The sequence below is a fragment of the Castor canadensis genome, chromosome 14, assembly GCF_047511655.1.
Source record: "Castor canadensis chromosome 14, mCasCan1.hap1v2, whole genome shotgun sequence".
In the NCBI taxonomy this organism is placed as follows: Eukaryota; Metazoa; Chordata; class Mammalia; order Rodentia; family Castoridae; genus Castor; species Castor canadensis.
In genome coordinates this window covers 113,452,218-113,479,728 of record NC_133399.1, presented here as the reverse complement: position 1 = coordinate 113,479,728, position 27,511 = coordinate 113,452,218, and the positions used below count along the sequence as shown (strand labels likewise).

Here is a 27,511-nt window from a genome sequence, read left to right as displayed (position 1 = left end):
ACCACCCATCCTAAGAAGAGGTTCTGGGTAGAGATCACCAACACAGCATAGGTTCAGTGTGACACAGAGAGAATTAGCCTTTCTCTCCTCAAATACAGCTCTCCTACAGTTAACATCCACCAGACTCAGCCAGCAGCAGCACCATCCACCCTCATACTGGGCCATTTCTGCTCAATTATAAAAGACTTTGGGGTACCTGTTCCTCCTGGACATGACAGGAGTACTGGAAAGAAGGGCAGAAGCACCATTTCCAGACACAGTGCTTCTTCTGGGAGCCCTAAAAGTAAATAACCAGCTACCTCGCCCACAACCTGCAAATGCTTGACCTGTGTGCAGGGTCAGATAAGGCGTGTTTCCTGTACTGAGTCTGGAAACTCATGTTTTCCTGTGTACAGTATTTGCATTTGCCAACTCACTGAGGAAATAGGTGTGACTAACATCAGCATCAAGCCTGGTCCTGCCGTTGGCAAGTGAATGTGTTGAGTTTTTCCACCCCTCTGGAGCCCCGATTGCCTGCAGCTCACAGCACAGGTCTGCAAGGTGCTCCAACCACCCACCCACCCGCCTGGAGGTGGCACAGACGTGGAAGGTCACTTCCCGCTGCCTCATTCCACCATTCACCTCTGAGTATTTTAGATACTAAAAATAAAAAGCTATTCATTACTTCCAAACTTTTCTCTTGGCCAAACTAATGAACGGAAGTTTTCTAAACATTGCTAAAAATCATGCTTGCCGAATCCTTTACCACAGAGTCTGATTCCTCAACAGCTCTCTCAAGCTCTTCCTCAGAGCTGGAATTGCAGTTCTGGATATGGAATATCCAGGCACAGGAAGAATGGGGGTGGGACCCCACGGCACGTGGACAGTGGGTGCTGATTATTTAGGCACCTGGTGGTTTGGATTTTTGTGGCTCTCAGCATTTGTGATTGTTTTAGCACGTGCTAGATTCGTCCTCTAAGGCACTGTTCTTAAAACTCTACCTTATTTTCTTGAACAGGTCCCAGGGTAAGTATTTTGCAAATTGAGCCGCTTGCAGAACGTCTGGTGCACCTGTCTTTTGTTCCATTATTTCCCCATGTCTTCCCATGCCCAGAGCTTGGGGTGGGGATGGGTGTTTTGCTTCTCTGAGGGGCAACCTCTGCAGCCATCAGATCATGTGCACTGTTTTCTGCGTTTTAAAAGTCATCCCACCACATGCCTCATAGTTCCGTCCTGGGATCATCTAGTTACCTCCACGGTGCCCAGTCAGTACTGAGGCTACCCAAGGTCACTCAGCTTGGTAGAAACCCAGAGTGATATCAAGAATGTCATAACAATGGAAATAGGCAAAGGGTTAATTCAAGGACAACTTTTACAAAATGGAAGGAAAAAAATAGCAAGGTTGATAAACAAGCACACACAAGCAACTGGTGTGGTGATTAGCCACATGGAGCCATCTTTGGCCGGTCCTGGAATTCGAGTCCTACTGGTGACCAGGCTGTTCACTTCTCATTTGTCAACCAATGCCTCCTGTTGCTCAGAACTAGCTCGAGAGTCTGGCCGTCTCCTACACCCTCCCCTGTGACTTGAAATTGCTGACAGAGGAGCAGCAAAGGTCCCCAAAAGTCTGTGACCTGTCACCAGATGCCTAAGTCTAATTGTCTTTCCTAGTATTTATTAGGTTTATAATGTTGGGCAAATTCCGCGCTTCTCTAAGCATTTTTTTCATCTGTAAACAGGAGTAATAGGCACTCATTGTACATTCTTTTGACGACTGGAAACATTAGAACTTAAATGCCTTGTAATTTTATCACCAATAAATGATGTCATTCGCAAATACCGTATCCCACTAAGGCATCTAGTTGATGTCTGGAGTATGAGCTACGCAGTGTGAACTCTGTTATGTATATGGCTGGACTAGATTTAGGATTGAGTCTCTGTTGGCTCATTTTTCTGAGCAGCCTATAATCTCTGCTACCACCCAAACCACGCTGCTGCTGTCCTCCTCCCTGCTCACACTTTCAGCTGCATCCTCCTTGTGTCGCACACACTACCTTCTGGTTCCCCTGGGTTACGGTGTGCTCTCTACCCACCAGTAATCTATTTCTCCGACAGGGATCTCAACCGTCAAGTCTCAACAGTAGCCATGAAACACTGTTTACTCACTTTAAAAATCTATGTACAAAATTCATTACCCATCCTTTAGCCATTGGTGTCTGTGTAGGTGGCTATGTGCTGTTGGAATCCTGCTCTAATTGTTTCTCTTTAAATACTCTGCGCTTCTTCCAACTTTGTCGTCCTTCATACACTGCATCACATTATAACCTGGGTTGGTTTTTTTCTCTCTCTTGATCTTCAGATTAAATTCCTGCTGAGCAATGGACCTATTTCTGAGTCAGACATCTCTCAAAGGTCTCCAAGATGTATTGTGTCCCATTGAAGCCATGTCTCGGGGCATCTCACACAGCCCACTGCTCACACCCCTCATCCATTCTACCTCAAATCCTAACCCAGACAGAAGAACAGACAGAAGAAGCATGGGCTTGCTTCCGATCAATAAGTCTCAAGCTGACCCAATGACTTAACAGTTTTATAAGCTGAAGTGCAAAATAAACTCCCCAAACTCTAACCACAGCCTTTCCTTACCTCTCATTGGTAATGCCCCATAAGATGAAGTTAGGGATGCACTCATAAACAGTAGAGCAATCATCAAACGTAGTAACTTGATACTCATCTCTGTCCCCATGCTTGCTATCAGATGGAAGTGTTTCTATTACCTACTTCCCTTTAGTGCCAAGTTCCATGGAAGTAGACAGAAAAGACCTAGTCATATTGCTATTGCCTTAGAGAGAGGTCTGTTCAATGCCCCCCAACTCCATGAGAATGGGAAAGCCTAGCAGAGCTCAGAAGCGCCTGTGACTCCACACGCAGCACCATTTCAAGGACAGGTCACCATCTACTGCAAGCTACGATGACTACACCAAACAGTGAATGCAACTAGTAACATATAACATGCCACACCATTAAATAAAATAAAAGTATATGCACGAAGAACTCACAGCACTTACTAAGTACTGTAGTGCTTTACAGTGACTGGGGTCACTCCATGGGAACTTCTAGTGTTGTTTTTCTCTCTAGGGCATGGGAGTCACTGCATGGATAAGAATGGGGACTTCCAGTATTGGTTTTCTCTGGGGTCACTACTTTACTTTAATTCTCTTTCTTCAAATTCTCCCAGGTCAAAAGGAGAGCAGGTTTTACTATTCCAAGTTCCCTGGTCTGTGCTCTGGTCCTGAAGTGATGCTAAGCCCATGGAGATGCAGAATTGAAACCCTCCATGCTCCAAGTCATTATAAGATGACTGAAGATCACAGAGAAGGGTCCCAAAGACCGGAAGTGGTAAGGTACAGAAGACAGGTAAGGTACTGGAGGAGCTGGGAAGGTACCTGAGGCGACTAAGGTACTGGGAGGTAGGCAAGGGACTTTATAAATTGCCAGGAAAACTATGGGGAGCCACCTTCAGAAACCTTGACACTTACAACTACTTATTCAACAATTTTCACACACTTATTCAAAACATTTTCAACTGAAATATCATCAACCCATTGTTTACATTATTGTGCAGAATATTTTAATCCATGGGATTAAACAATTCACTGTTCTTACATACATTTACAATAATATAATTTTAATTTCTTAACATAAATTTTAAATTTTTCAAAAGATTTGTGAAATGCTTGTTTGTGCTTCCTGAAATTATGAAGGCCTTTGAGTATGTTCCCAGTCCTCTTTGAGATAGAATATATGGCATATAAGCAACAGGTAGCTATCTTTTATTGCTCAGACTAAAAATAAAGCACTTTTGGCCACTCCAGGAAGAAGTGACACAGTGAGGTACAGCCCTGATCCCAGGAGGACTCAATGACACTGTCACAGCATTTGTGGCAGAAGTCTTCCTGGTCCTCCAGCTGCGATTCATTTTTGAGGTTCACTTTTGGTGACTAGCAGGAGATGCCAGGATGACTTACCCAGACACCGCGTTTCAGTCCCACTCCACAGGCCGTTGGCCAGGCACTCTCTGACATGGGCACCCACCAGTGTGTAGCCTGTGTTGCATGTGAAGATGGCCGTGGCCCCGTAAACGGTCAGCGTCCCGATCTTGTTACCATTTGGGGGAAACGACAGGCTTCCGCAGGAGATGACTAGAAGGGAAAAAGTCAGTGAGCATCATCTCAGGTCAGGACATTCCTCTGTGCTTGAAGGCAAAATGAAGATGTTGAGTATGCATTGTGATCAAGAGCAGGGATAGGGTGACATCCTAGGACAGTCCATCCCCATCATATCCAACCTCACTTTTCCTTCTTGTATGTCCTTGAAATGAAAGCACAGAAGTTTAAAGCAGGTGCCAAGACACGGACAGTTCCTGACTTACACATTGTTACATTTTTCATCCTCATTGGCAGCTCAACATTCCTTCAAACATGTTAGTCTAGAGACATACTCACCCATTGTGTCTAGCAGACAACTGGTGACTGGTCCACCTTTCTGTCCTATCAGTACTAAGAGTGACATGAGTGTTTACAGACACCCACATGAGCCTGGCAGGAAATGAATGTGAAATGTCTTCACCAGAGTTGGTCAGCTGGGACAGTGTGGTGAGAAAATCCAGGACTTCTGATCACACAGACAGGCCAAGTCTATTGTTTTCTTTTGGTCCCTTGTATGTGTTGGGATCATGAACTCCACGTGAAGATTGACTGTACAGGACCCGAGGAGACTTTTAGAAGACATATACAAAAACTAGCCCTTGCATAGTTGTAGGGACGGTGACTATGTGTCCCCAAGGAATGCCTGTGGTTCCAGTGACTGAGTGTGGTCACTGTCACCCACAGCCACTCCACTTTGGGAGATAAATCAATGGTCACCCACATTAGAGGTATTTAGAACATCAGGTACATCTCCAATCCATAAACACTTGCGCACAAAAGCTGCCGCAAAAGTCACCAGATCTCAGGGGAGGGAGGAAATCACAAAGTCACCAGCTGACCGTCAGAGTCCTACAGGTGTCTGAACCAGTGAGGATGGGAGTCTTAGAGAAGTATTCAGAGCACTGAGCAGGTTATGGTGTGCACAGGGCTTAAAACCAAGCATGTGCATGGCAAAAAATCCCGAGTCCTTAACCATAGTGACCGGACAAGAGGCAGAAGCACAGTGTGATGGAGGACACAGGCCCTGGGACAAGGTGACCAGCATTCAACACTGGCTCTGCCGAGTAAGGTGAATGTGATCCATTTCCTAACAGTCTCTGAGCCCTGCTACGGCTGTGACAGCATGCCCCACAGGGGACTCTCCAGGGGACTCAGAGAGGAGAGATGAAGGGTTACAAAGCCTGGCTCATGCCTACTTTCTCAACCAAGATCAGCTGAAGTAGTACCATAAATCAGGACCTGTTTAGGGAGTTGAATCAAAATTATGAAAACCTTTACAGAGAATCCCAATAAAGAAAAGCTTTGTGCTTGATCCACTGAGATGAACCCTTTTAATTAAGCTGTTTTTACTCCAAGATGTGACTACTGACTCAGTTTCCAACAGTCAGCCAGCCAGGCTTGGGGGTCATTGCCAGTTGAACTCCAGAGTTCAACTCCAGAGAATGTCTTGTGAAGAGAACCTGAATCATTTCCTGGTTTCTGGGACTGCTAAGCCATCCTAGTGCCACAGCACGAGCATTTAACAGTATTGCACACACACTCGTTGTACAAAGGTCAGTGAATTCAAGTAGGATTTACATTTCTGCAATTTGCTATGAACTCTTCTCCAAGCCTTTTCGCAAACACAATATATGCTCCACCTAGAGTTGATATTTAATAATCCATTTATAGCCATTTAAGTAATTGGACCATGTTTTGAAACTTCAGTGCTTGACAGAAATATGTTAAGTGCCAGTGAGGCGTGCACCCATTTTCCCCTTGAGGTCTCCACACACCTTTAATGGGGGCCAGTGAGGCAGCTGCCATCCCTTCCACATTTGCTTCTGTCCTCCCAGCCTCTGTGAAAACATCCTGGTGGTGAAACTGCTTAAGGTTCAGCCTCTAATAAGGTTTACTCTATTGAAAAGGACTAGAGGAACAAAGATGGAGTTTTTCAGCAGCTGCACACTGGGGTTTCAGACCTTGTTAATGAGGTTGGCAGTAGTCACTGGTAGTCACGTGGATGCTTTCCACTTTAAAGTCATGGCGTCATGGCACAGCCTTCCTCGTACCTGTGAGTCAGTGCTCCTGACAGAACCCTGAATGTGACTTAAAACCAAGCTCAACAGCATGTGCTCCAGGCGTGCTGAGTGCTGAAGACCAATGAGCAGCTCCAGCTCCTGATGGCTCTGCGTGACAGGAGGCAGGCTCTCCACCTCAAGGACCGGCTCAGAGGACTCAGGTTAGCTCTTTCCAAACATGAAGGCATGCTGCGTAGACAGGCTGAGACTGTTTTCAAGGTCTAGTGGGCCAGAGCTGTGATCAATCACTGGATGTAAGTCAAAAGAAAGCCTCACCCAAAGGGAAAATGTTCACATGAAACCCAGCAGCCTCCGGGGCAGTGGGCATCTCTAGAGTTACAGGGTGTAGGATGGGAATTTACTGACAATTCAACTCGAGGTCGTCCTGAGTGATGGCTACTGTAAGGACAAGGGACTAGGAATGCCCATCCTGGGTTGCAAATGGACTGCTTGTTCTGACAGGCACACGGTCCCTTATGTGTGGTCATCTGGCCAGGCCACTTCTACCTACAAACAGGAGGTCACTAGAGACAGCCTGCCCACCACACCTCCCAATTGAACCCAAATCTGATGGAGGAGAACTCTCACACTAGCAGTTAGGAAAAAAGGTAGGTTCCAGAAATTATGTTGTGTTCTTTGCAAATCTCTAATTTAAAAATAACTTAACTACCTTTATGTCAAAGTGTGAGTAAAAAATTTAAAATGCAAAGATGATCTTTTTTGATTCACGGATTTCTGAAATAAATCTATGTCTCATTTTAAACATATGAACAGTAAATCAAACAATAAGGAAATGTTATAAGCCATTGACTACTAGCCTCCCTTTGTGGGAAGGCTCTGATCTGGGGGACATGCAGCACCCTGAATACTGAACCATACCCTGTCACTGCCTCCTGAAGGACCAGATCACAGAGCAATACCTTCAGGTGAGACTTGGGTCTCCCTTGCTGCCACACATGGAGACCCAGGCTGTTCAAGTACATCTTAGAACAACCTGGATGAGATGACAATGACACACTTCCCACACTGCAGAGCTCACTGATTTCGGGTCATTGTGACTCTGCTTAGTATCTGATCTCCTGTCAGCTACTTATCTGGGACCAAGCGCACCTGCAGAAGGGGTAATTCTCACATTTCCTGCCCTGAGCACATAGGTAACCTAACTGGAAGCAACTGAATTTCCGGAGATGGTGAGGCAGAGCCATTCTAAGATGAGTTATGGGTAACCAAAACTTTTAAAATGACAGCAATTTCCTGGCCCCAGAGGTTTCCACAAGGACACACTTGGAGGTGCTGTTGGCTGAGACCTGACACAGCCTGCAAAACCACTGTGTTTCTTCCACAGAGAAGCCACCACAAGCTGGCAAACTGGACTTATGAAAAAACATCATTTTAATTAAGAATTTAAATGATATTTGAACTCCTGGGGGCTCTAAGGCACCTATTTATTAGTGAAGTATATGGTCACCAGGATTCATGTTGTGTTTTCCTGGGTGCATGTGGGTAACAGGGAACAAATAAGATAAAGGAAAATTAAGCCTAAAATGACATTGAAATGCTGAGAGAAAAAAGGACTACTATATTGACTTTTTCTCTTGTAGATCCCCGAAAATAACGTAAACACTAAAGCAGCATAACCAGCATGTTTTGAAGGTTAAAGACTTAAAATGTCTTTAGTACCTTTCAACATTGTATGGGCTGTTTTGTTTGTTCTGATTTTTTTTTTTTTTTTTTTTTGTGGCACTGGGGTTTGAACTCAGAGTTTCATACTTGTGAGGCAGGCATTGTACCACGAGAGCCATGCTTCCACCTTTTTTTCCTCTGGTTATTTTTAGAGGTAGGGTCTTGCTTTTTGCTCAGGCCAGTCCGGACCTCCTATTTTACACTTCCCCCAGTCACTTGAATGACAGGTGTGTGACACCATGTCTAGCTTTTATCTGTTGAGATGGGGTCTCAAGAATTTTTTTAATCTGGCTGGCCTGGAACCGTGATCCTCCTGGATCTCAGCCTCAGACATAGCTCGGGATGACAGGCATGTGCCACCATGCCCAGCTATTCATTGTGATGGAATCCTGTAAGCTTTTTGCCCAGGCTGGCCTTGAAGCACGATCCTCCCAATCTCAGCCTCCCAAGTAGGAAGGATTACAGGTGTGAACCACTGGTGCCTGGCTTCTGATACTTTTAAGCAACTTTTGAGTGAATAGATGGTTATAAGACTCAGATACTAAATATTTGCTCTAAAAAATTAAAACAATAATGTTAAATATTGAACTAAAGCTGCTTGTGAAAAATACAGAATGACACCACTACACATGAGCATAAAAGTAGAAGGGAGATTTTTGACGGGATGTGGGTGATCGTATTTTTCTGTGTTTCTCTCATTACTTTGTCCTCTGCTATGTGCATTTCAGGTACAGCGCTTGGAACAGCTGTACCTGAGCTACCAACTTCCCAGTTATCTATCCACAGTGAACAGTGCAGCAAGGAGAGCACAGAGGCTGATTCAAGAATCCAGCCAAATCCTGACCACCTGACAGATGAACAGCAAGAATAAAGCAAAATCAAACTGTGATTTCAGTTGGGTTGCAGTGGTGCTGGAAAATAACATGCAAACATGGTGACAATCAAAAGAAAAAAATGACAAAATGTCATAGAATGACCTATGCCCAGCAATGTAAACCAAACAATGAATGGCTGACAATTGCCAAATAGATGTGTCCCACAGTGACCAAATACAGCAAAGGACCGGGTGTGTGGCTCCTGTCCCTGGACCCAACCCAGACAGAACTGGCCAGACATGGACAGAACTCGGACTGAACTGGACAGAACTCGGACTGAACTGGACAGAACACAGCATGTTGTGGCAGAGTCAGGAACACTGACATCAAGAACGCTGGAAGGACAGCAGCAGAAATACTGTCCCAGGATAGCACAGCCCAGCTTCCAGTCTCCCCCAAGAAGGGGTACCTTGCTATGGACTTGAGCTCAAGAATCAAGAGAGCCTGGTTCTCGTAAACATGCTCTTTAACAGAAAGTTCTCAATTTTGTGAAATTCTGATTTTGTCCCTTACCATAAAACAACAGGACACAGCAAAACCCACCCATCTACCATGGCTCTGCCTTGGGCAGCAGGGGCAGTGGCCTGCTGGGCGTCCCCCGGGGAATCAGGCAGGAAATGCTGTGCTCCCCATGTCAGCACCCCCAGCTTATCTCTGTGCTACTGGTTAATTAACATTGGTGCTATCAGAAGTTATTAAAGTTATTATCTAAGACAACTCTGCATCCGGTCCTTTGTTCTTCCTCTTGATTCTAGTTTGCTCTTAGTAAGCTGTGCATTTTAGTTTTCACGCTGTTCCACATTCTTGTTTTGATGCATGATAATTTCCCCTGAAATCAACTGAAGGCTGCGCTCTGTTAAAGAGGCCTGAATCTGATCCTGCTCTGCACCCTGCCCATAGTGCCTTACTTTCCACTTACTCCTGCTTATTATGAAACCTGCCCAAAGCCGGAACTGCTTTGAGAGTGAAAGCCTCCCTTTTCAAGACAGTCATTGTTGAGAACACAGTCACTTCAGCATACATCGTTTCCCATGATGCTATGAGGACTTCAGCAGTCCAGTGTCTGGAATAACACCTATCTTTTGAATCCCAGATTTTCTTTGTCTTTGAGATGATAAGAAATATTTGAGAATTCTATTTGCAAGGTTTTCTTGTCACTAACAAGAGAGGCACCTCATCCAGTATTTCATTCAGCTGTCTTTGTTTAAGCAAAACGCATTAACACACATGCTCACAATAAAATAACAGAAGTGCCACTTGGCTCCACTTCCATCTTCAGGACTGTCATGGAGAATACCCCGTAGCAGGTGGACCCACTGACGTCAGGACACCTGTGTCACCAAGGAAGGATGTCACTCACCTTTGCACCTGGGTCTCTCTGGCCCTATGCTCCACGTCCCATTGGCTTGGCACTGGAGGAGTCTTGGGCCCTCTAAGTAGTAGCCAGGGCTGCAGCTCAGCAGGACTTGTGACCTGTACTCATTCAGTGACCCCGACACCAGCCTCCAGAGGACGTGCTCAGACAGCTGGCCTTCAATGCTGGGGCAGGGCACCGCTGGAAGAGAAATGTGCACAATGTCAGCTACCAGTCCTCAGGGACTCACACCACACCTGCTTTTAGTCACTGTGGCCTGGCATCTGAAACTCCTTGTGGCTTGCACAAGACAGACCTTTATTCCCTGTTTCAGGCTTTCTCTGCTTCCCACGTGATCACACAAGAAAGACCCCATGGAAATATACACAGGGGCTTACGGGTCATTTGCAGAGGACAAGAATGTGTGTGAGGAGAATGGGTATTCACGTGGACATCTTACAGATAAATCTGCCTTGGTGTCCTCTGAGAACCTGGGAAGAGTGAGTGTGTCACTGAAAACCAGCCAGGACCCTAATTCTCAATAAATCAGATGGCCTCTTCTCTTCCTTTCTGTGCAACACACTCACACAAACAGAGTCAGACACACAACACACTCACACACGTACCCAATCTCACACACACTCGCACTCACACTTACTTGCATGTTACTGGATTCACAAGCTCACACACAGGCTTAGGCACATTGTGTTATCACAGCTGGTAAAACTTTTACCACTTGTCAGAGGAGATAATGGCCCCATGATCCCAGGACATGGTCTAGGACACAGTAGCTACTGCATAAGGAGCGTAGTGACACTCATGGTGGCCTTAGTGACAGCAGGATGGAGCCAAGAGTAGGACACTACTGCCAGGAAGACTTCAGGGATTTTATAAATGCACTAAAATAAATGGAAAGCTTGGGGTGTAGGTGAGTTCACATGTTTCTGAGAAGTGTAGTAAGATTTCAAATGAATTTCACAAGTTAGAAACCAGAACCACTTCACTAAATATGAGGTTTCTTTGGTGACATTCATCTCAATCAACCCTGTCACACTGACTCAGTTGGTGACTTTTTGAGCCTGGAAGAATGATTTTTAGAGTAGTATGTTTTATACTTAAATTTGATTTAAGTCCATTATATCCAAAATACTGTGAAAGACTTTTTTTCCCTATCATTGACATTTGTCAGCACTATGTGCAAATTAACTAAAAGCATATGTCTTTTGGCATTATTGTAAGAGCAAAATCAATAAGATCAAAAACATGAGGAAAAAATTGATAAAAGTAATGCTTAAGGTTGGTCTCAGTGGCCTGCACCTGTAATCCCAGCTATGTGGGAGGCAGAGATCATGAGGATTGCAGTTAGAGTCTAGCCCAGGCAAAAAGTTAGCAAGACCCCCATCTCAAGAGAGGGGTGGAATACACACTTATAATCCCAGCCACACAGGAGTACTGTGGTCCCAGGTCAACTCCGGGCAAAAGGAGTGAGACCCTATCTGAAAAATGACTAAAAAACACAAAAGGCTGGGGCAAGTTGAAGAGTACTTGCCTAGTAGGTGCCAGGCCCTGAGTTCAAACCCAGTACCACCCCAAACAACATCAATAAGTCAGTGTTAGTCTCACTTTTCTGAAAATCTTTTAGCTTTGTAAATCCATAGCTCAACTAGTGTCTCACTGAATATTTCAAATAAGACGCCTTTTATTTCACCTGAAACATGCTCTCCCAGAATTAACTTGACGGGTTTAATTATCTGAACTACACTTCACAGACGGTTTCTGCAAGGATTCAGCTCCCAAGTGCAGAGAAGAATCAGTTTTCTTTGAGCTCATGCGATCTACAGCGGGAAGTCCCAAATTCTCCGTTCCCCATGATTACCTCTCTTCACAAAAATGGTATTTGCTTTGCTTTGCAATTTTCTTATTCTAGTTAATTATTTGTTTGCATCTCTATGCTAGACTATAATAGCTTTTATTGTAAGCACGTGGGCTTTTCACAATTTTCCTGGGTGTAACAGCAGACAAAAAAGGCACACATTAGAAATATTTACAATGATGAGTGTTCATGTGTGCGTGTGCACACTGAAAAATAACGTGCCAGAGTGATACTGTGGCATCAAAAGGGCAAAAAGAAACTGAGTAAACAAAATAAGGCGTGGAGTTGAAGATACAGCTGTCCCTTCTTATGCACAGTGGATGTGTTCAAGTCCCCGGTGGAAACCTGGACACTGACCCTAATCTCCCACGATAAAATTCATGTTATAAACTAGATACAGGAAGAGATTAATCATGATAACTGTTAAGAAAATAAGTAAAATCATATGCTGTGGTAAAAGTTATGTGAATATGGTCTTCTGTCTTTCCTCTCTCTCCCTCCCTCCCTCTCTCCTCTCTCTCTATCCCTCCTCCTCCCCCCTTTCCATCCCTGCCCCCCTCTGGAGTGCAGCCCAGCACTCAGCTTCAGGTTGCAGTTGCTGTGAACAGAAGGGTCCTAGAAAGGAAGGTGAGAGCTGGGGCACCAACACGGAGGTCCACCCCAACTTTGTTTGCTGAAGGAAGAGCAGGGGTTTTCAGAAATCATTTGTATGTTCTTAATGGTGTTCTGAGGAGGTGTGTACACATCATCAATGATGTACTCTTGTTTGAATTCTGTGACATAATCCCGGCAGAGGGATGAGGTGTAAGCTCCCTAACTATGTCCGCAGGCACGATCCTGCAGTCCCCATGAAACAACTGGCCTGGCCTGGTGGCTGTCCCTGGAGCATCATCCAGCCTACAAAAGCAGTGTCATATTTGTCCCAGCATGGATGAGCCTGAAGGACGCGATGCTAAGTAAAGTCTGCCAGACACAGAAGAAAATCTCACATGTGGAAGCTGCAGTAAAAATGCCCAATAAGCAATAGAGGACCAAACTGGTTCCCAGCAGAGGTGGGGTGGTGCAGAGAGTGGGTCGGAGGACACAAAGTAGCTGGGGCGAGTGGGTTGGAGGATACAAAGTAGCAATGTGTAGCACAGACAGTCTGAGAGTTGGTGTACAACCCCAGGGATTCAGGCAGTGAATCTGTCCTGGGGGTCATGCTAAACAGGTGAATTTCAGCTGTTATTGTCACAAAAACAAGAAAATGCTAATGTGGGAAACATGAATGTGTTAATTTGCTACTATCTGTATCTCAAGCACCTTACTGCCTACCTTAAATATACGAAATGAATTTTTAAAAATGAACTGGAAATCGATCATCTTTAAACAATTGCTCATGGGAACCTTGGCAATGACTTGAGTCTTTGGGGATCTCCTCCTGGTTCTGGGGCACTGCTCATAAAAGCTGCTGAGAACCTGGCACTCGCCACCACTGTGGGGACCCAGGGAAGCTGCTGCCCACCTGTGCTCAAGCTTCCTCTGGCTGCAATACCTTCCTTCCCCACCAGCTGCACTAGGCCTAAGGCCCGTGTCCAGTTAGTCGTCCCTGATTCTTCTTGATGGGACCAGGGAGAAGCACAGAAGCCCACGGGGGAAGAGCAGGCCCGAGAGTACGTATGGGGCAGGTGCTCCGTGAACCCACAGGACCTCAGTGCTCCTGTGTTTCTGAGGAATCGCAGGACTCAGGGGGCCTGTGTGTGGACAGGAGAAATGAGGATGCCCCACACGGTGGGCTCCAGACCTCAGGAACGTAGAACACAGGGGACAAGGCTGCTGGGGTGTGCCTAGCCCTGAAAAGACCGTGTTTTCTCCACTTTTCTTTAGTTCCCAGGTTTTCACTGTATTGTTGTTGGCTACGGAAAATGCCACCCACAGATCAAAGGTCCTGGCTGATGCTGCACAGAGCTGCTTTCAATTAGGCTGCAAAGAGTGAATGTTGAGAGGACTTTTTTCAGGAACATTTGAAATAATTAAACTAAGTGCCAGTGAAAGACTCTGCTGTCTTCTGGTACAAATGCATGTGCACCACACATATACACATGCGCAGATAATCAAAAACACCTGCGTAGACCATGCACCTCAAAAATGCACAGCACAAGTGTGCACATTTGCACGCATGCACCTATATACAGATATACAGTTGCATAACACATGCACACATGCATGTCACCTGTGGGGACATGTGCATACATTCAAATGTGTGCACACACATATGGCACACAAGTATGTACCTGCACATGTGCACATATACAAACAGGAATGACACACACACACCTGGGATGTACACCAATGTGTGTGCATGTGTATGGTGTGTGTGTGCTCATTGTAAATGTGTACAAACACATTTATCACACTTGCACTCACACGTAAATAATTTATGTGTGTGCCTATTATTATACAAATATAACACAAGAAAGTAAAAGATTAAATAAATCAGTGCCTAATAGTTGAACAAGACACTGTTCAGGAAATTCAGAATGCTTCTTTGGTTACCTCCCTGCTTTTACAAATTTCTTCCCATATCAATCGTGATGGTAAAGATGAGGAGAGTAACAGCGTGGGTATGTGGAAAAGCACACGTGACGTGGGGAGCAGCAGTAAAGAACGAACACCCAATTGAGTTTATTACTTTGTAAGGACATTTTCCTTTCATGCTTTAGGCATAACAGCATAACAGGTGAGCAGAATGAGATAAAATTGAGATGTGTGTGGGAGGCTGCTGAAGTACAGAACCTCAGGTGAAATTCCAAGGCAAAATCCCCACTGAAAAACAAGCAGACAATCAATAAGGAGGAAGGTAAATTGGGTCAGGTTAAGGGGAAGGGAGAGGGTAATGAGGAGGGTAAAGGAGGGTATGAACACAACTCTGAGACCTGCTGAAGCCACCTTAAGAAAGGAAGTGGGGTAGGAGGAAGAATAACGAGGGGATGAACCAATTTGGAGTATAACGCATGTATATATGGAAATGTCACAATGAAACACCCTGTATAGCCATCATACACTAACAAAAATATCTTCTGAAAAGTGAAGAACAGGAAGGTAAAACAGGTCCTGTCCAGGGCTGGGAGGGGGAGGGCATAAAGAAAGGGTGAGGGAGAGTGAATATGGTGGATGTATTTTGTATTTATGTGTGAAAAAAGAACAATGTCACCTGTTGAAATTGTTCTAAGAAGGAGTGAAAGAGGATGGAGAAAGAAAGATAGAGGGGCTGAATCTAGTTAAGATATATTGTACACACATATGTAAATGTCACAATGCATGCACTCTGAACTATAATATTCTAATAAAAATAAATTTTAAAAACTAGAACAGAAGTGTGAGTAGAACATCACAGAACAAAGAAAGTGCTCTGGGGAGAAGAGAAGCTGCCTTGGCGAAGGTTCTGGCTTGCTCTCAGTCTCAGCTGGCTTTCCTTCCAATCACAGCCAGCTGCACACACCTGTGTGTGTCCTGGAAGGCCTGGGGGACAAGGCAGAGCAGCAGAGAGGCAGGTAAAGCATCAAGTGCTACTGTGCAGACTGTTCTAAAGAAAGCACTTCTTCTTCCTAACAGAGTGGCCTGGACTAGAACTCGTGAGCTTCTGTGCACCTGCAGTGCTTCACCTGCATGAGTCAGACCTACGCCACCCTCACAGTGTGACTGCACATAAAGTCACACTAAGTCTGTCCTTGCTGGACAGGAAAGGTGACTATTAGTATTATTACTATTTGCACTTCACAGACAAACAGGAAGCCGGGCTCAGGGTCCAGGTGAGAATTCTGGAGTGTCTCGCACTGTGTCTCTGACCTGTTGCTTTCCTTGAAGAATATTTTAAATATTTGTTAAATCTGGAAGTATAAGACAGGAAGGGTTTTATGTCAATGTGAATTGTATAGATCAATATTTTTGATAACTACAATATCAGGTCACATTTAGTGAAATACATGCCCAAAATACAAGGGTTAGCCAACTGAGAAAAAGTATTTAATTCTCTTCCATCAAGTCCAAGGGGCCATTTGGAATAGGTCATTCTAAAGTATTTGATACAGTGAACACCAGCCACTGTGTGGATACGACTGACACACTTTTGCACTGAAACTCCCTAAATTAGCCAGGCACCTATGGCTCACGCCTGTAATCTCAAGGATTTGGGAGGCTGAGATCAGGTGGATTGAGGTCCCAGGCCAGCCAGGGGTTCAGTGAGACCTCATCTTCAAAAACTAACCAGAACACAATGGGCTGGAGGTGTGGCTCAAGTGATAAGAGCACCTGCTTTGCAAGTGCAAAGCCCTGAGTACAAACCCAGGAAAATGCCTAAATTATGCGGCTCAAATCAGATCTCTTGAAAGTTGAGCTGCTCTATAGTTTTGTGCACAAAAAAACACATTGTCTCTGACTTGTGAATGTTTGCATGACAAAGACACTTTGCATCTGACTAGAGAAACACTGGTTTTTAATTTTGCCAGGAGCAACTCTGATTTATTATAGGTTCATCCAGCCTGTAGCAAAACAGGAAGGAAATGGTTGCTTTGTTTAAGGTATTCACACTAAGCCTGTGAGTTGCCCACCCTTGTCATGAATCTTCCCTGATGCCTAATCAGCCCCTCCGTGCAGGATGTAATTGTCTTTTTTTTTTTTAACAGAGATTTCTTCCCGTCTAGCACTCAATGTGGGTAAGTGCTTCTTATTAGCAGGTTTAGTTCAAGCACACTTAATTAGATTTGTAAAATTATGATTCAATGCCATTGGAGTGAAATAAATTAATCAGCCTAGTGTGTTCTTCATGCTCATAGATAAAGCGGGGTGCTCGCTCTGAGCACCCTTTCAGCCTGGCTGAGGGACAAGGAAGGGACAGTAGGCTGAAGCTGGAGCAGTCAGGCTCCCCATGACTCAAGCCAAGGATGGCTGGAAAGTCTTGGGGGACCAGGACAGGACCACGCAAGTGCACGGGTGAGTTAACAGAGCTTTGCAGTGAAGTTGGAGGAGGAAGCTCGCGGCCCCCCCCCCGGGAGGGGTCAGCTTTCCAGAGGCACTGTGCAGCTCTGACACTTGGAAGACCTGGCTCCCTCCCCACCACCCTGCCTGGGTCTAGGCTCCTAGATAGGCAGGGGCTTGGGGTCCACATAGCAGAGTTCTCCCTGATTTTCTGACGACTGCCTCCTCCATGTGTGAGGTTCCCACACAGCTAAGGGTCCTTACTCACTTCCTGGCCTTTTTAGAACTTTTTTTTTCTTTTCTTTTCTTTTTTTAGCAGTACTGGAGTTTGAACTCAAGGTACTCTCCGCCTCATGCCTCAGGCCCTTTTTGCTCTGCTTGGTTGCTGGTGACATAGGGTCTCATGTTTTTGCCCAAGCTGACCTGCATCACCATCCTCCTCCTTATGTCTTCCACCCCCCACACCTGTGCCCAGCCATGGCTTGAGATGGTGTCTCCTGAACCCAGTGCTGCCTCTCCACCATCAGCTGGCCTTGAACCAGGACTCTTCCAATCCCAGCCTCCCAAGAAGCTAGTATTACAGGTGTGAGGCACTGCCCAGTCATTTTAGAACTTTTTAAAAATGCAGATCAGAAGCCTAAATTCAGTGTGTCTCACTTTCTGTGAGTCACACAGGGGCTGTAAGTCCCTGAGAGGGAGTTAATTTATGGAAATTGGCTTAAAAAAATATGGTTATTTCACATTGATAGATGCTGATGGTTCTCATGCTCAATTTATGATCTCTATAACAAAACTAAAAGATATGTTTCTCTCCTAAAAAGATGATTTAGCTTTAGTAAATACAGACACTGAGGCATTTATCTTAGGAGAAGGGTAGTTTCCAAAGGAGGATTCACTGAATTTCCAAAGTTGATTCTGACCTCAGATATACCCTTTACTCTGGTTCCTTCTAACTTAACCAGTCATCCACAGTAAGTGAAAAAATTAAGTATGCACATAGTTACATACACACATATATATATATATACACATACACACACATACACACACACACATATATATACTTTTACTCATATATATTAGCATGAGAAATACATAACAAGTATTAGAAATGTGCATATGTAATGATGTAATACATGGAGCTCTTAGGCAAGAGCCTCCAATCTCGGCTGAGTTGAGGTGGCACAAGGGGAAGAGGTGAGGGTTACAGTTGAAATCCTACTGAATTCTGCGGTAGAGGAACACACCAATCCTTGAAACAACACTCAATTTGTCACTCACTTATCAAAATATTTTTAACCAGGTTCAATTTTAAACACTCCAGAGATAATTACTGGACTTAGATGTTTAGGTCTACATTAAGTAGATACCTATGATATTGGCCAATGTCTTAATAGTAGAACAAATATCAGCAACTGAATCTAAGATAACCCACAATCTAAATCTAACATGGTGTCACAGATTAGGGACAAAAAACCATGTATGTATCTGTGAGCTGTCCTTCGTTTCAGTCTGTCCACAGAGGCATAGCTTCTCTCAAGAGAAACAGACCAGTGGCGGTGCCCGTCAGGGATCGGGAAATACCCGCTCCAACACAGGTTCATTTGCTGAACTAGAGACAAAAGGTTCCTCTAGGACTCTTCAAAGGAATGACCCTCATCCCTTGCGTGGTGGTCCTCCAGGAGGTCCTGCTTTATGCCGTGTTGGGTGGCTCATGGGAGAGTTAATTGGGGTGGGAACCCCGCTCCCAGGGTTCCAGCCAGGCCCTTGTGGGTCTGCTGCCATGCCATCTCCCTTCTCTTCTGCTTCCCCCACATTTCAGTGCAAGGCAAGTCCCATAACGTGAGCAGGTGGAAAGACTGAAGTAGAAAGGTCAATCAAATCTTATCTCAAGATTATTTCCTCCTCTCCTGTCCAACAATTCCTCAAAATGTGAATGTGGTTGAATCCTTGTCTGAACATTAACATCCAAGCTCTGAGGGTACACAAGTGGGAAGTGTCAATGTCTTGTGTGGATTCTGACTGCTGAGGGAAAGGAAGACAGCCAACCAGTGAGGCACATTTTAATAAAAATAACTCTGGTGACAAGTCCCTACGAGACCCTTCTGCTTCACGGGAAAAACTAATGTTAGGGAACTCGTGGGAGTCTCATAGAGTTTGTGTATCGTAGGAATTAAACATGAGCCATGACTAACACATTCCAATACCCCTGGCAAAAAATGACCCAAGTGACACTAACCCTTCATTCCTGGAGCATTTATGTGCAAACATTACTGTCTTACATTTATCTGGGAGTCCAAAGGGAACCTTGCACTTGACAGCTTTTTTTTAAATACAAAAAGCTGCACTAAGATATATTTAACGTTTCAAAATGAAAAAAAAAAAAAACAGATGAAAAACTCACAGCAAGTAGAAAACAGCTGGTTGTGAAGGGGAAGAGTGAACCTGACCTGAAATGACTGGCATCCGGTTGTTTAAATATATCTTCTCAGCAAGACCTCTAAGGCGCGTAGCATCTGCCTCCAAGACCCTACAGTGGACCAAGGCCCTCACAGCTGCAGGTGGGACCAGCTGAGGCTCATCACCCTTGACAGCCATGAGAAAAAGGCCAGTTGTGCTGGCCACACCCCCTTTATCACATCACATCAGAATCCAAGGTCCCTCTTCCTGGACTGTGTTTCCAGCACCTGTGAACTCGTGCCCAGTCTACACCAGCAGAATAACCACCACCTACAGGTGCACAGGGCTATGATGGAGAAGGTTCCCATCCTCTCTTTGAGATGCTAACCCAATTCTTTGATCTGGACTGCTTTTTCAAAATGTCCTGACACATCCTTGTGTGATGGTAGACCTGTACCTCATCTCACGCACATAGGCACCTCCTTTCCTTAAACTTCAACGCATATCTTTAAACATGGAATTATAACTTGCTCATGATGAAAATGCACTTAGATCAGGTGGGACTGACCCGACCTTTCTTCATCAGCTTTGAAATCATGGGAGCTGGTATCCCTTGTCTATGCATAGCAGAGAGCTAGACAGGCACTGTGATCAAGCAAAAAAGGGCTACTTTCTTTCCTGGCACCACCATGGACCAGCGTGACCTTTGGAAGGTTACCCACCACGTTGGGTCGCCAGCTCCCATCTGTACTGAGGACATGGTAATAATGGATTGTAGGTTCATTATAGGGACTCAAAGATTTTATGCACAGGAAATGTTAAAACAGGGCATGGAGCATAGTGAAAACTCTGGAATGCCAGACATACAGATGACCTTGTAGCATGACAGTCTAGTTGCTTGATTTTCAATAAAATGATCTTTGTCCAGGTATGAAACAGAAAACATATTACAGTTAATTTAAAAATAGGAATAAAACAAAGATAATCACATAGCACTTTCTAAGCTATCATCTAAGGGGTTAGCAGAGCAAATATGTACCCGAGTCTTTCATTTACTATATATTATATAGACAAACATATATATATATATATGTGGGATATATATATATCCCACACATTTATAAATAGGTGTTATATGATTTACTTTATATGCATGCATATATCTATAGAGGTACAAATGTACACGTGCTTTACAAATCCATGTGCACACATCCAGACAAGTATACACACCTGGCCTTCCATGTTGTTCGTCTGTAGAGCCAACCAACAACAGGTCACAATTCTGGAAAAGGAGCTGTGTCTGGACTGAGCAGAGGCAACCTAGACAAGGCCGTGTGCAAGTGTGTTGCAGCACCCCACCGTGCTGGGTTCTGCAAGTGTTGTGAGACAACTTAGAGTCCACGGAGGGCACTTGCGGTTCTGTGCAAACGTTGTGCCATTTAGACAAGGTGCTGGAGCGTGTGCAGTGTGGTATCCATGGATACAAGGCGCGACTGTACACACCCGGGTAGATCAGCATATACGGGATTATCTTACGGTTTTCTCTCACTGGCTGTTTATGGGTCCCCTGTAGCTATTTGATACGACTTGGGCATCATTTTCCTCACTGGTGCACTTAATAATATAAAATCCTCGTGGAGCCCGAAACATAGTAGGTCCAGATAAATTATTAAGATTAACTTGCTCTGCTGACTAGGAACTTCAACTAATAAAACAGCGCCCACACAGCGGAATCACTACGTATCCTAGTGTTGTTAGGAGCTTAGTTTAATGGTTTCGTTCCCTGCTGAAGACACGGTGCAAGGCACATGTCCATTCGTCACTGTGTCAAACTGTTACACCCCAAGCGTTGATACCAGCACCCCCACTTAGTTTAGAATGGCACTGGCATGAATCACATTGCCAATGGTCCAAATCCAGCTCAGAAAGTAATTAAGGAGGAGAGAAACGAGCCTGCGACATCTGCCTTGGGGAAGTGGACACCTGCGGGGAGAACATGGCCCCAGGGCTGGTTGGCATCACAGCCTGCACTTGAGCAGACCCGTGGGTGGAGCGAACTCTCGACCCTCCCGCTTTCTGCCCGTCCAGTCCTGTCTCGGGGACAGTGCCGACTGAGAGCATTGCAACTGCTACTGAACCCGAAAAACTGCTTCATGCAAAGGAATCAGCCTGGAGAGGATACAAATAGTACGGAATTTAACACCAGCCACGTCTTCTGATGTAAAATTTTGTGATTAATCTAATTGATTTCATTTAATTAAATTGAAAGGAATAGGAGGTCTCAGCGGGCCCCAACCCCCTTGTTGGAGAAACCAGTACCAAACACCCCGTGTAGATAAGATAAGCAATGCGGCAGGGCTCGGTTAGGGCATATAGAATGTGGGGAATGTGAGCGGGAGGTACGTGCAAGATGTGAGGTATGCGCAAGATGTGCTCTGCCTGCTTGCCCAATGTTGATAACGAAAATATGCACGCCACCGCGGTCTATATAAGATTTCCCCTAAAGAGGCTCAGGGTCGTGTTTTTCCTAACCGGTCCTGCGTGTCCGTGTGGGAGCTCGACCCTGGCTAGCCAGCCCAATAAACTCTGCTTTGTTGATTGCATTCACGCCTGGCTCTCTGTCTCTCGGGGGAATAGGATTCCGGGTCCTAACATTTGGAGGCCCCAGCGAGATTTCATTTTCTCGAGAGACAGAACCTGCCTGCGAGAAAGCAGGGGCGATCCCAAGTCCTAGGCATTGGGAGGGGATCCCAGACCCTCATTTGGAGGAACTTGAGTGTTCCATTTGGGCCGCGGCGGGGATTCGGCCAATCCCCAGGGAGATTCATTTTGGGAATCTCGCAAAGAGGACCACAGGGTCCTATTGGGAGAGGCTTTCCTCTCATTTGGGCTCGAGCATTTTAAGAACCCTGGCGCCAGGTGAAGAACTAATTAAACTAGTCGACTGACCACCCGTCAAGTGGATGCCTTTCGGCCTGATATCCCAGTTGGACGGTGAGGAGGTTGAATGGGGTGCGCACCAGTGTGAGAGAAGGACTGGTCCGAGCGAGTGCTGGAGAGTGTTTTGTGTGTGTGAAATTATTGTTGTCTTCACCCTTTTTGTTCTCTCTCTCCTGGTGTTTGATTCTCCTTCCACAATGGGACAGGGGCAGACAACCCCAAAGTCTTTGATCCTTTCTCACTTTTCAGAAGTTAAAAAAAGGGCCTTAAATGCGGGTCTGGTCATCAAGAAAGGTAAGTTCGACACCTTTTGTTCTGCAGAGTGGCCCACCTTTGGAGTCGGGTGGCCCATTCAAGGTTCCCTCTCCCTAGACATGATCACTAAGGTTAAAGAAGTCATTTTTCAGCCAGACAATCGAGGCCATCCAGACCAAGTTCCTTACATTTTGGTTTGGGAGGATCTGGTGAGAAACCCTCCCCCTTGGTTAACAGTTTTTCTGACCCACCCCTCCAGTTCGGCCCCCGGGGCTAAAACCCCAGTCATGCCCGCCTTGGTCATAAAGGAGGAGGAAAACTTCCTCTTCCCACCCTGACCGGTCCTCAAATTAGGGCATCTCCTTCACCATCTCCGGTCTTACCAGAGAGTTCCCCCCTTCACCCATCCCTCGCAGGGGCAGAGGAAGATCGGCCGCCTCCATACGTGACTCCCCCTGGCCAAGCCAGTGCCCCGGAGGAGGAAATTTCCTCATCCTCCTCAACAGGACTGGCAGCAGGAGGAGGAATGGGTCGAAGACTTCGCCCCCGAGGGATCCGGGAAAGGGAGGGGGAAGACAGGCCCCCCTCATCAACACAGGGGGAGGAAACTGTCCCTACACTTCCAGTCCGGATGGTGGGCCAAGGGGGACCAGGAGGAGGGCAACAGTTTCAGTACTGGCCATTCTCCTCCAGTGATCTATATAACTGGAGGACGCAGAACCCACCCTTTTCTGAAGACCCCAAGTGTCTCATAGATCTCCTGGAGTCCATCATGCATACACACCGTCCCACTTGGGATGACTGTCATCAGCTGCTCAATACTCTTTTTACGGCGGAGGAATGAGAGCGCATCCTCAACGAAGCGAGGAAGAACGTCTTGGGGGATAATGGGAGACCCACAACTCTCCAACCGGCCATAGACGAGGCTTTTCCCCTACGCCGCCCTGATTGGGATTTCGGGACCGCAGAAGGTAGGGAGCGTCTCTGGATCTACCGCCAGACTCTTATGGCCGGTCTCCGAGTGGCCGCTAGAAGGCCCACCAATTTTGCAAAAGTAAAAGCAATCATCCAAGGGGAAAACGAAAGCCCGGCCGGTTTCTTAGAGCGCCTCTACGAGGCATACCGTCAGTACACCCCTATTGACCCTGAGGTGGAGCTCCACCGGTCTGCTGTGGTGCTCTCATTCATTAATCAGGCAGCTCCAGACATTAGGAGAAAACTCAATAAACAGGAAAACTTAGGGGAAATGACCATTAGGGAAATGCTACAGGTAGCAAAAAAGGTCTTTACCGCTAGGGAAACTCCAAAAAAAAGGGAGGAAAGATGGAGAAAGGAAGACAGGGAGGCCCAGGAGAAATTGAGAAAGGAGGACCGGGAGTTCCAGGCTAAGGAGAACCGAAAGCAACAGAGAGAAATGGCCTGTATTTTCCTAGCGGGTGTCCGGGACCAACCCAGGGGAGGAGGCCACGCCAGGACCCCGGATAAGGAACACTGTTTTTACTGTAAGGAAACTGGGCATTAAAAGAGAGAATGTCCTAAGTTAAAGGGGAAAAGATGGTTTGGAAGGAGACCGGGGGAAAACAGGGAAGGGAAACGAGCAGTAGAGCAGGCCAGAGTCCTCCTAGCCGGAGAAGAGGACTAAAGGAGACGGGACTCGGACCCCCTCCCTGAGTCCTGGGTAACAATACATGTGGAGGGGAAGCCGATGGGGTTCATGGTAGATACCGGCGCCCAGTATTCAGTTTTAAACAAGGCACATGGACCTTTAAACAAGGCACAAACAAGTGTTGTTCAGGGGGCCACCAGTACGCAGTTATGTACATGGACTACCAAAAGAAAGGTGAACTTAGGAAAACACCAGGTCACACACTCCTTCCTGGTTGTCCCTGAGAGCCCCACTCCCCTGCTCGGACGGGACCTACTCACCAAAATAGGGGCCCATATCCATTTTAAACCAGATGAAATAATTGTGACTGATCGAGAAGGGAGCCCGATTCATGTCTTGTCCCTATCATTGGCTGACGAGCATCGTCTGTTTGAGAGTCAACAGGAACCAGGAGGGGACATGACTCATTGGGTAAAAAGATTTCCCACGGCCTGGGCAGAGACTGTGGAAACCGGCCTCGCCAAACACCTCCCGCCCGTAGTTATACAATTGAAGTCTTCTGCTCTCCCCATTCGGGTGAAACAGTATCCTATGCCTGAGGAGGCCCGAAGAGGCATAGCCCCTCATATCCACAGGCTAATAAAGGAAGGAGTACTGCAGCCTTGTCAGTCTGCCTGGAATACTCCTCTGCTCCCCGTCCAAAAGCCGGGAAGCAAGGACTATAGGCCTGTGCAAGACCTGTGAAAGGTAAACGAGCGGACGGAGGACATTCATCCCACCGTTCCGAATCCCTATACCTTGCTCAGCCACCTACCCCCCTCGCAAGTATGGTATACAACCCTTGATTTAAAAGATGCTTTCTTCAGCATTCCATTGTCAAAAATTAGTCAGCCGCTATTTGCTTTCGAATGGCAAGAAGATGGGGGCCAATCTGGACAGCTCACTTGGACCAGACTGCCGCAAGGATTTAAAAACTCTCCCACCCTGTTTAATGAGGCCCTGAGCCAGGACCTGGAACCTTTTCGCCGGAGCCACCCACGAGTCACTCTATTACAGTATGTTGATGACTTACTGTTAGCGGCAGAAACCCGAGAGGAGTGCATCAAGGCTACTAAACACCTGCTAACGGAATTAGGTGAGCTGGGATATCGGGCAAGTGCCAAGAAAACTCACATCTGTAAAAGGTCAGTGACATATTTGGGTTATCGGATTGCAGATGGGGCAAGATGGCTGACTGATGCCATGAAACAGACTATTCTGGCTATCCCATCCCCGACATCCACTAGGGGGGTGAGAGAATTCCTGGGCTCCGCGGGGTTCTGTAGACTCTGGATTCCAGGATTTGTGGAAATAGCCAGACCCCTATATGAGGCCACCAAAGAAGCTCCAGATTGGAGTTGGGGAGAGAGAGAACAACAGGCCTTTGATCAGCTAAAAGACGCTCTTTTGCAGGCCCCTGCCTTAGCCTTGCCAGATCCTACAAGACCATTCACTCTGTTTGTAGATGAGAAAAAGGGGGTAGCCAAAGGAGTCTTGACCCAACAGCTAGGTCCCTGGAAGAGACCAGTGGCATACTTTTCCAAGAAATTAGATGCAGTAGCGGCAGGATGGCCCCCCTGCCTCTGCATCATAGCGGCCATTGCCGTGCTGGTGAGAGAAGCCGATAAACTAACCTTTGGACAGGCCCTCTGGGTAACGGCCCCTCACCTGGTGGAGGGAATCCTTAAACAACCCCCTGGGAAATGGATGACGAATGCCAGGCTCACCCACTACCAGGGGCTCTTGTTGGATTCCCCTCGGATCACATTCACAGATCCCGTAATCCTGAACCCTGCCACCTTGTTGCCTAACCCGGAACTGCAGACACCTGTCCATAACTGCAAAGAATTCCTCTCCGAAGTTACACAGGTACGGGCTGACCTAAAGGATACCCCCCTGTCCGGCTGCAAATTAAACTGGTACACGGATGAAAGCAGTTTTTTCCAAGATGGAGCCCGAAGGGCAGGGACAGCTGTAGTCGACCAAGAAGGAAATACGGTATGGAGCAGCGCCCTCCCACCCGGAACATCAGCCCAAAAAGCGGAATTAATTGCCTTGGCAGAGGCCCTGGAGAGGGCAAAAGGAAAGCGAGTCAATATCTACACCGATAGCCGCTATGCTTTCGGTACCATCCACGTCCATGGAGCCATCTATCGCGAAAGGGGATTTCGCACAGCAGAAGGGAAAGGCTTAAAAAACCTGGCTGAAGTCCAGCGTCTATTAATAACAGTGGAAAAACCAAAGGCAGTGGCAGTGATGTATGTCCCAGGCCACCAGTCTGCCAAGACGCCGGAAACTGTCGGTAACAACAGAGCAGATCAAAAAGCAAAGAGAGTAACAATGGTAAGTCCTCCCATGGAGACAGGGCAACCTTCCACGGTTGCGGCGATAGACGTGCCGGTCCCAGAGCTCCCTCCGCTACCCCCCCGACCAGAATACTCCACAGAGGATTTCACTTGGATGAGAGCCCACTCCCCCTTTAGAGAAGGGGAAGACGGATGGAAAAGCGACTTGGAAGGCAAGTTAATTCTGCCTGAAAAACTCGGACGATTCCTGTTGGCTAACTTACATAAGTCCACCCATTTGGGGCGGAGAAAATTACTAGACTTGTTGACATCTGCGCAGCTCCGATTTCCAAACCAGACCATAGCAGTCCACCAAATTGTGGAAGATTGTGCCAGCTGCACAATCATAAAACCAGGACGAAGGGAGGGGCACCATACAGGTACTCGGGAACGGGGGAGGGCTCCGGGAAGAAGTTGGGAAGTGGATTTTACTGAGGTAAAACCGGGAAAGTTTGGGTACAAATATTTGCTGGTATTCATAGATACCTTTTCAGGCTGGGTGGAGGCTTTTCCTACAAAGAAGGAGACGAGTCAGGTAGTGGCAAAGGCTTTGCTAGAGGAAATCATACCCAGATATGGGGTGCCCGAGGCAATTGGGTCAGATAACGGTCCGGCTTTTGTTAGTAAAGTCCTGCAGGGACTAGCCCAGACTATGGGGGCCAATTGGAAGCTACATTGTGAATATAACCCCCAGAGCTCAGGGCAAGTAGAAAGGATGAATAGGACACTAAAGGAGACCTTAGCCAAATTGGCCCTGGAGACTGGCGGTGATTGGGTGACACTCCTTCCCTTGGCCATCTTCCGAGTCCGGAACTCCCCTTATGTCCATGGGCTAACTCCCTTTGAGATCCTGTATGGGGCTCCACCCCCCATCATTCAGAGGACCTTAAGCCCGGGACTAGGTGATCTGGCCCCAAATTACCTGATTATGCTACAGG

General features: G+C 46.4%; 1 protein-coding gene across 2 annotated transcripts in view; it reads right to left on the bottom strand.

The window, feature by feature from the left end:
* Positions 1-27,511, bottom strand: part of Csmd1 (CUB and Sushi multiple domains 1) — a 1,661,894-nt gene that overhangs the window by 57,230 nt on the left and 1,577,153 nt on the right. For both annotated transcript variants that reach the window (XM_074055299.1, XM_074055300.1), the window contains exons 51-52: positions 10,166-10,360; positions 4,008-4,181 (exon numbers count right to left, since the gene is read on the bottom strand). In XM_074055299.1, coding sequence (XP_073911400.1) covers positions 4,008-4,181; positions 10,166-10,360 — 369 coding nt within the window. The remainder of the gene's footprint in view (positions 1-4,007; positions 4,182-10,165; positions 10,361-27,511) is intronic.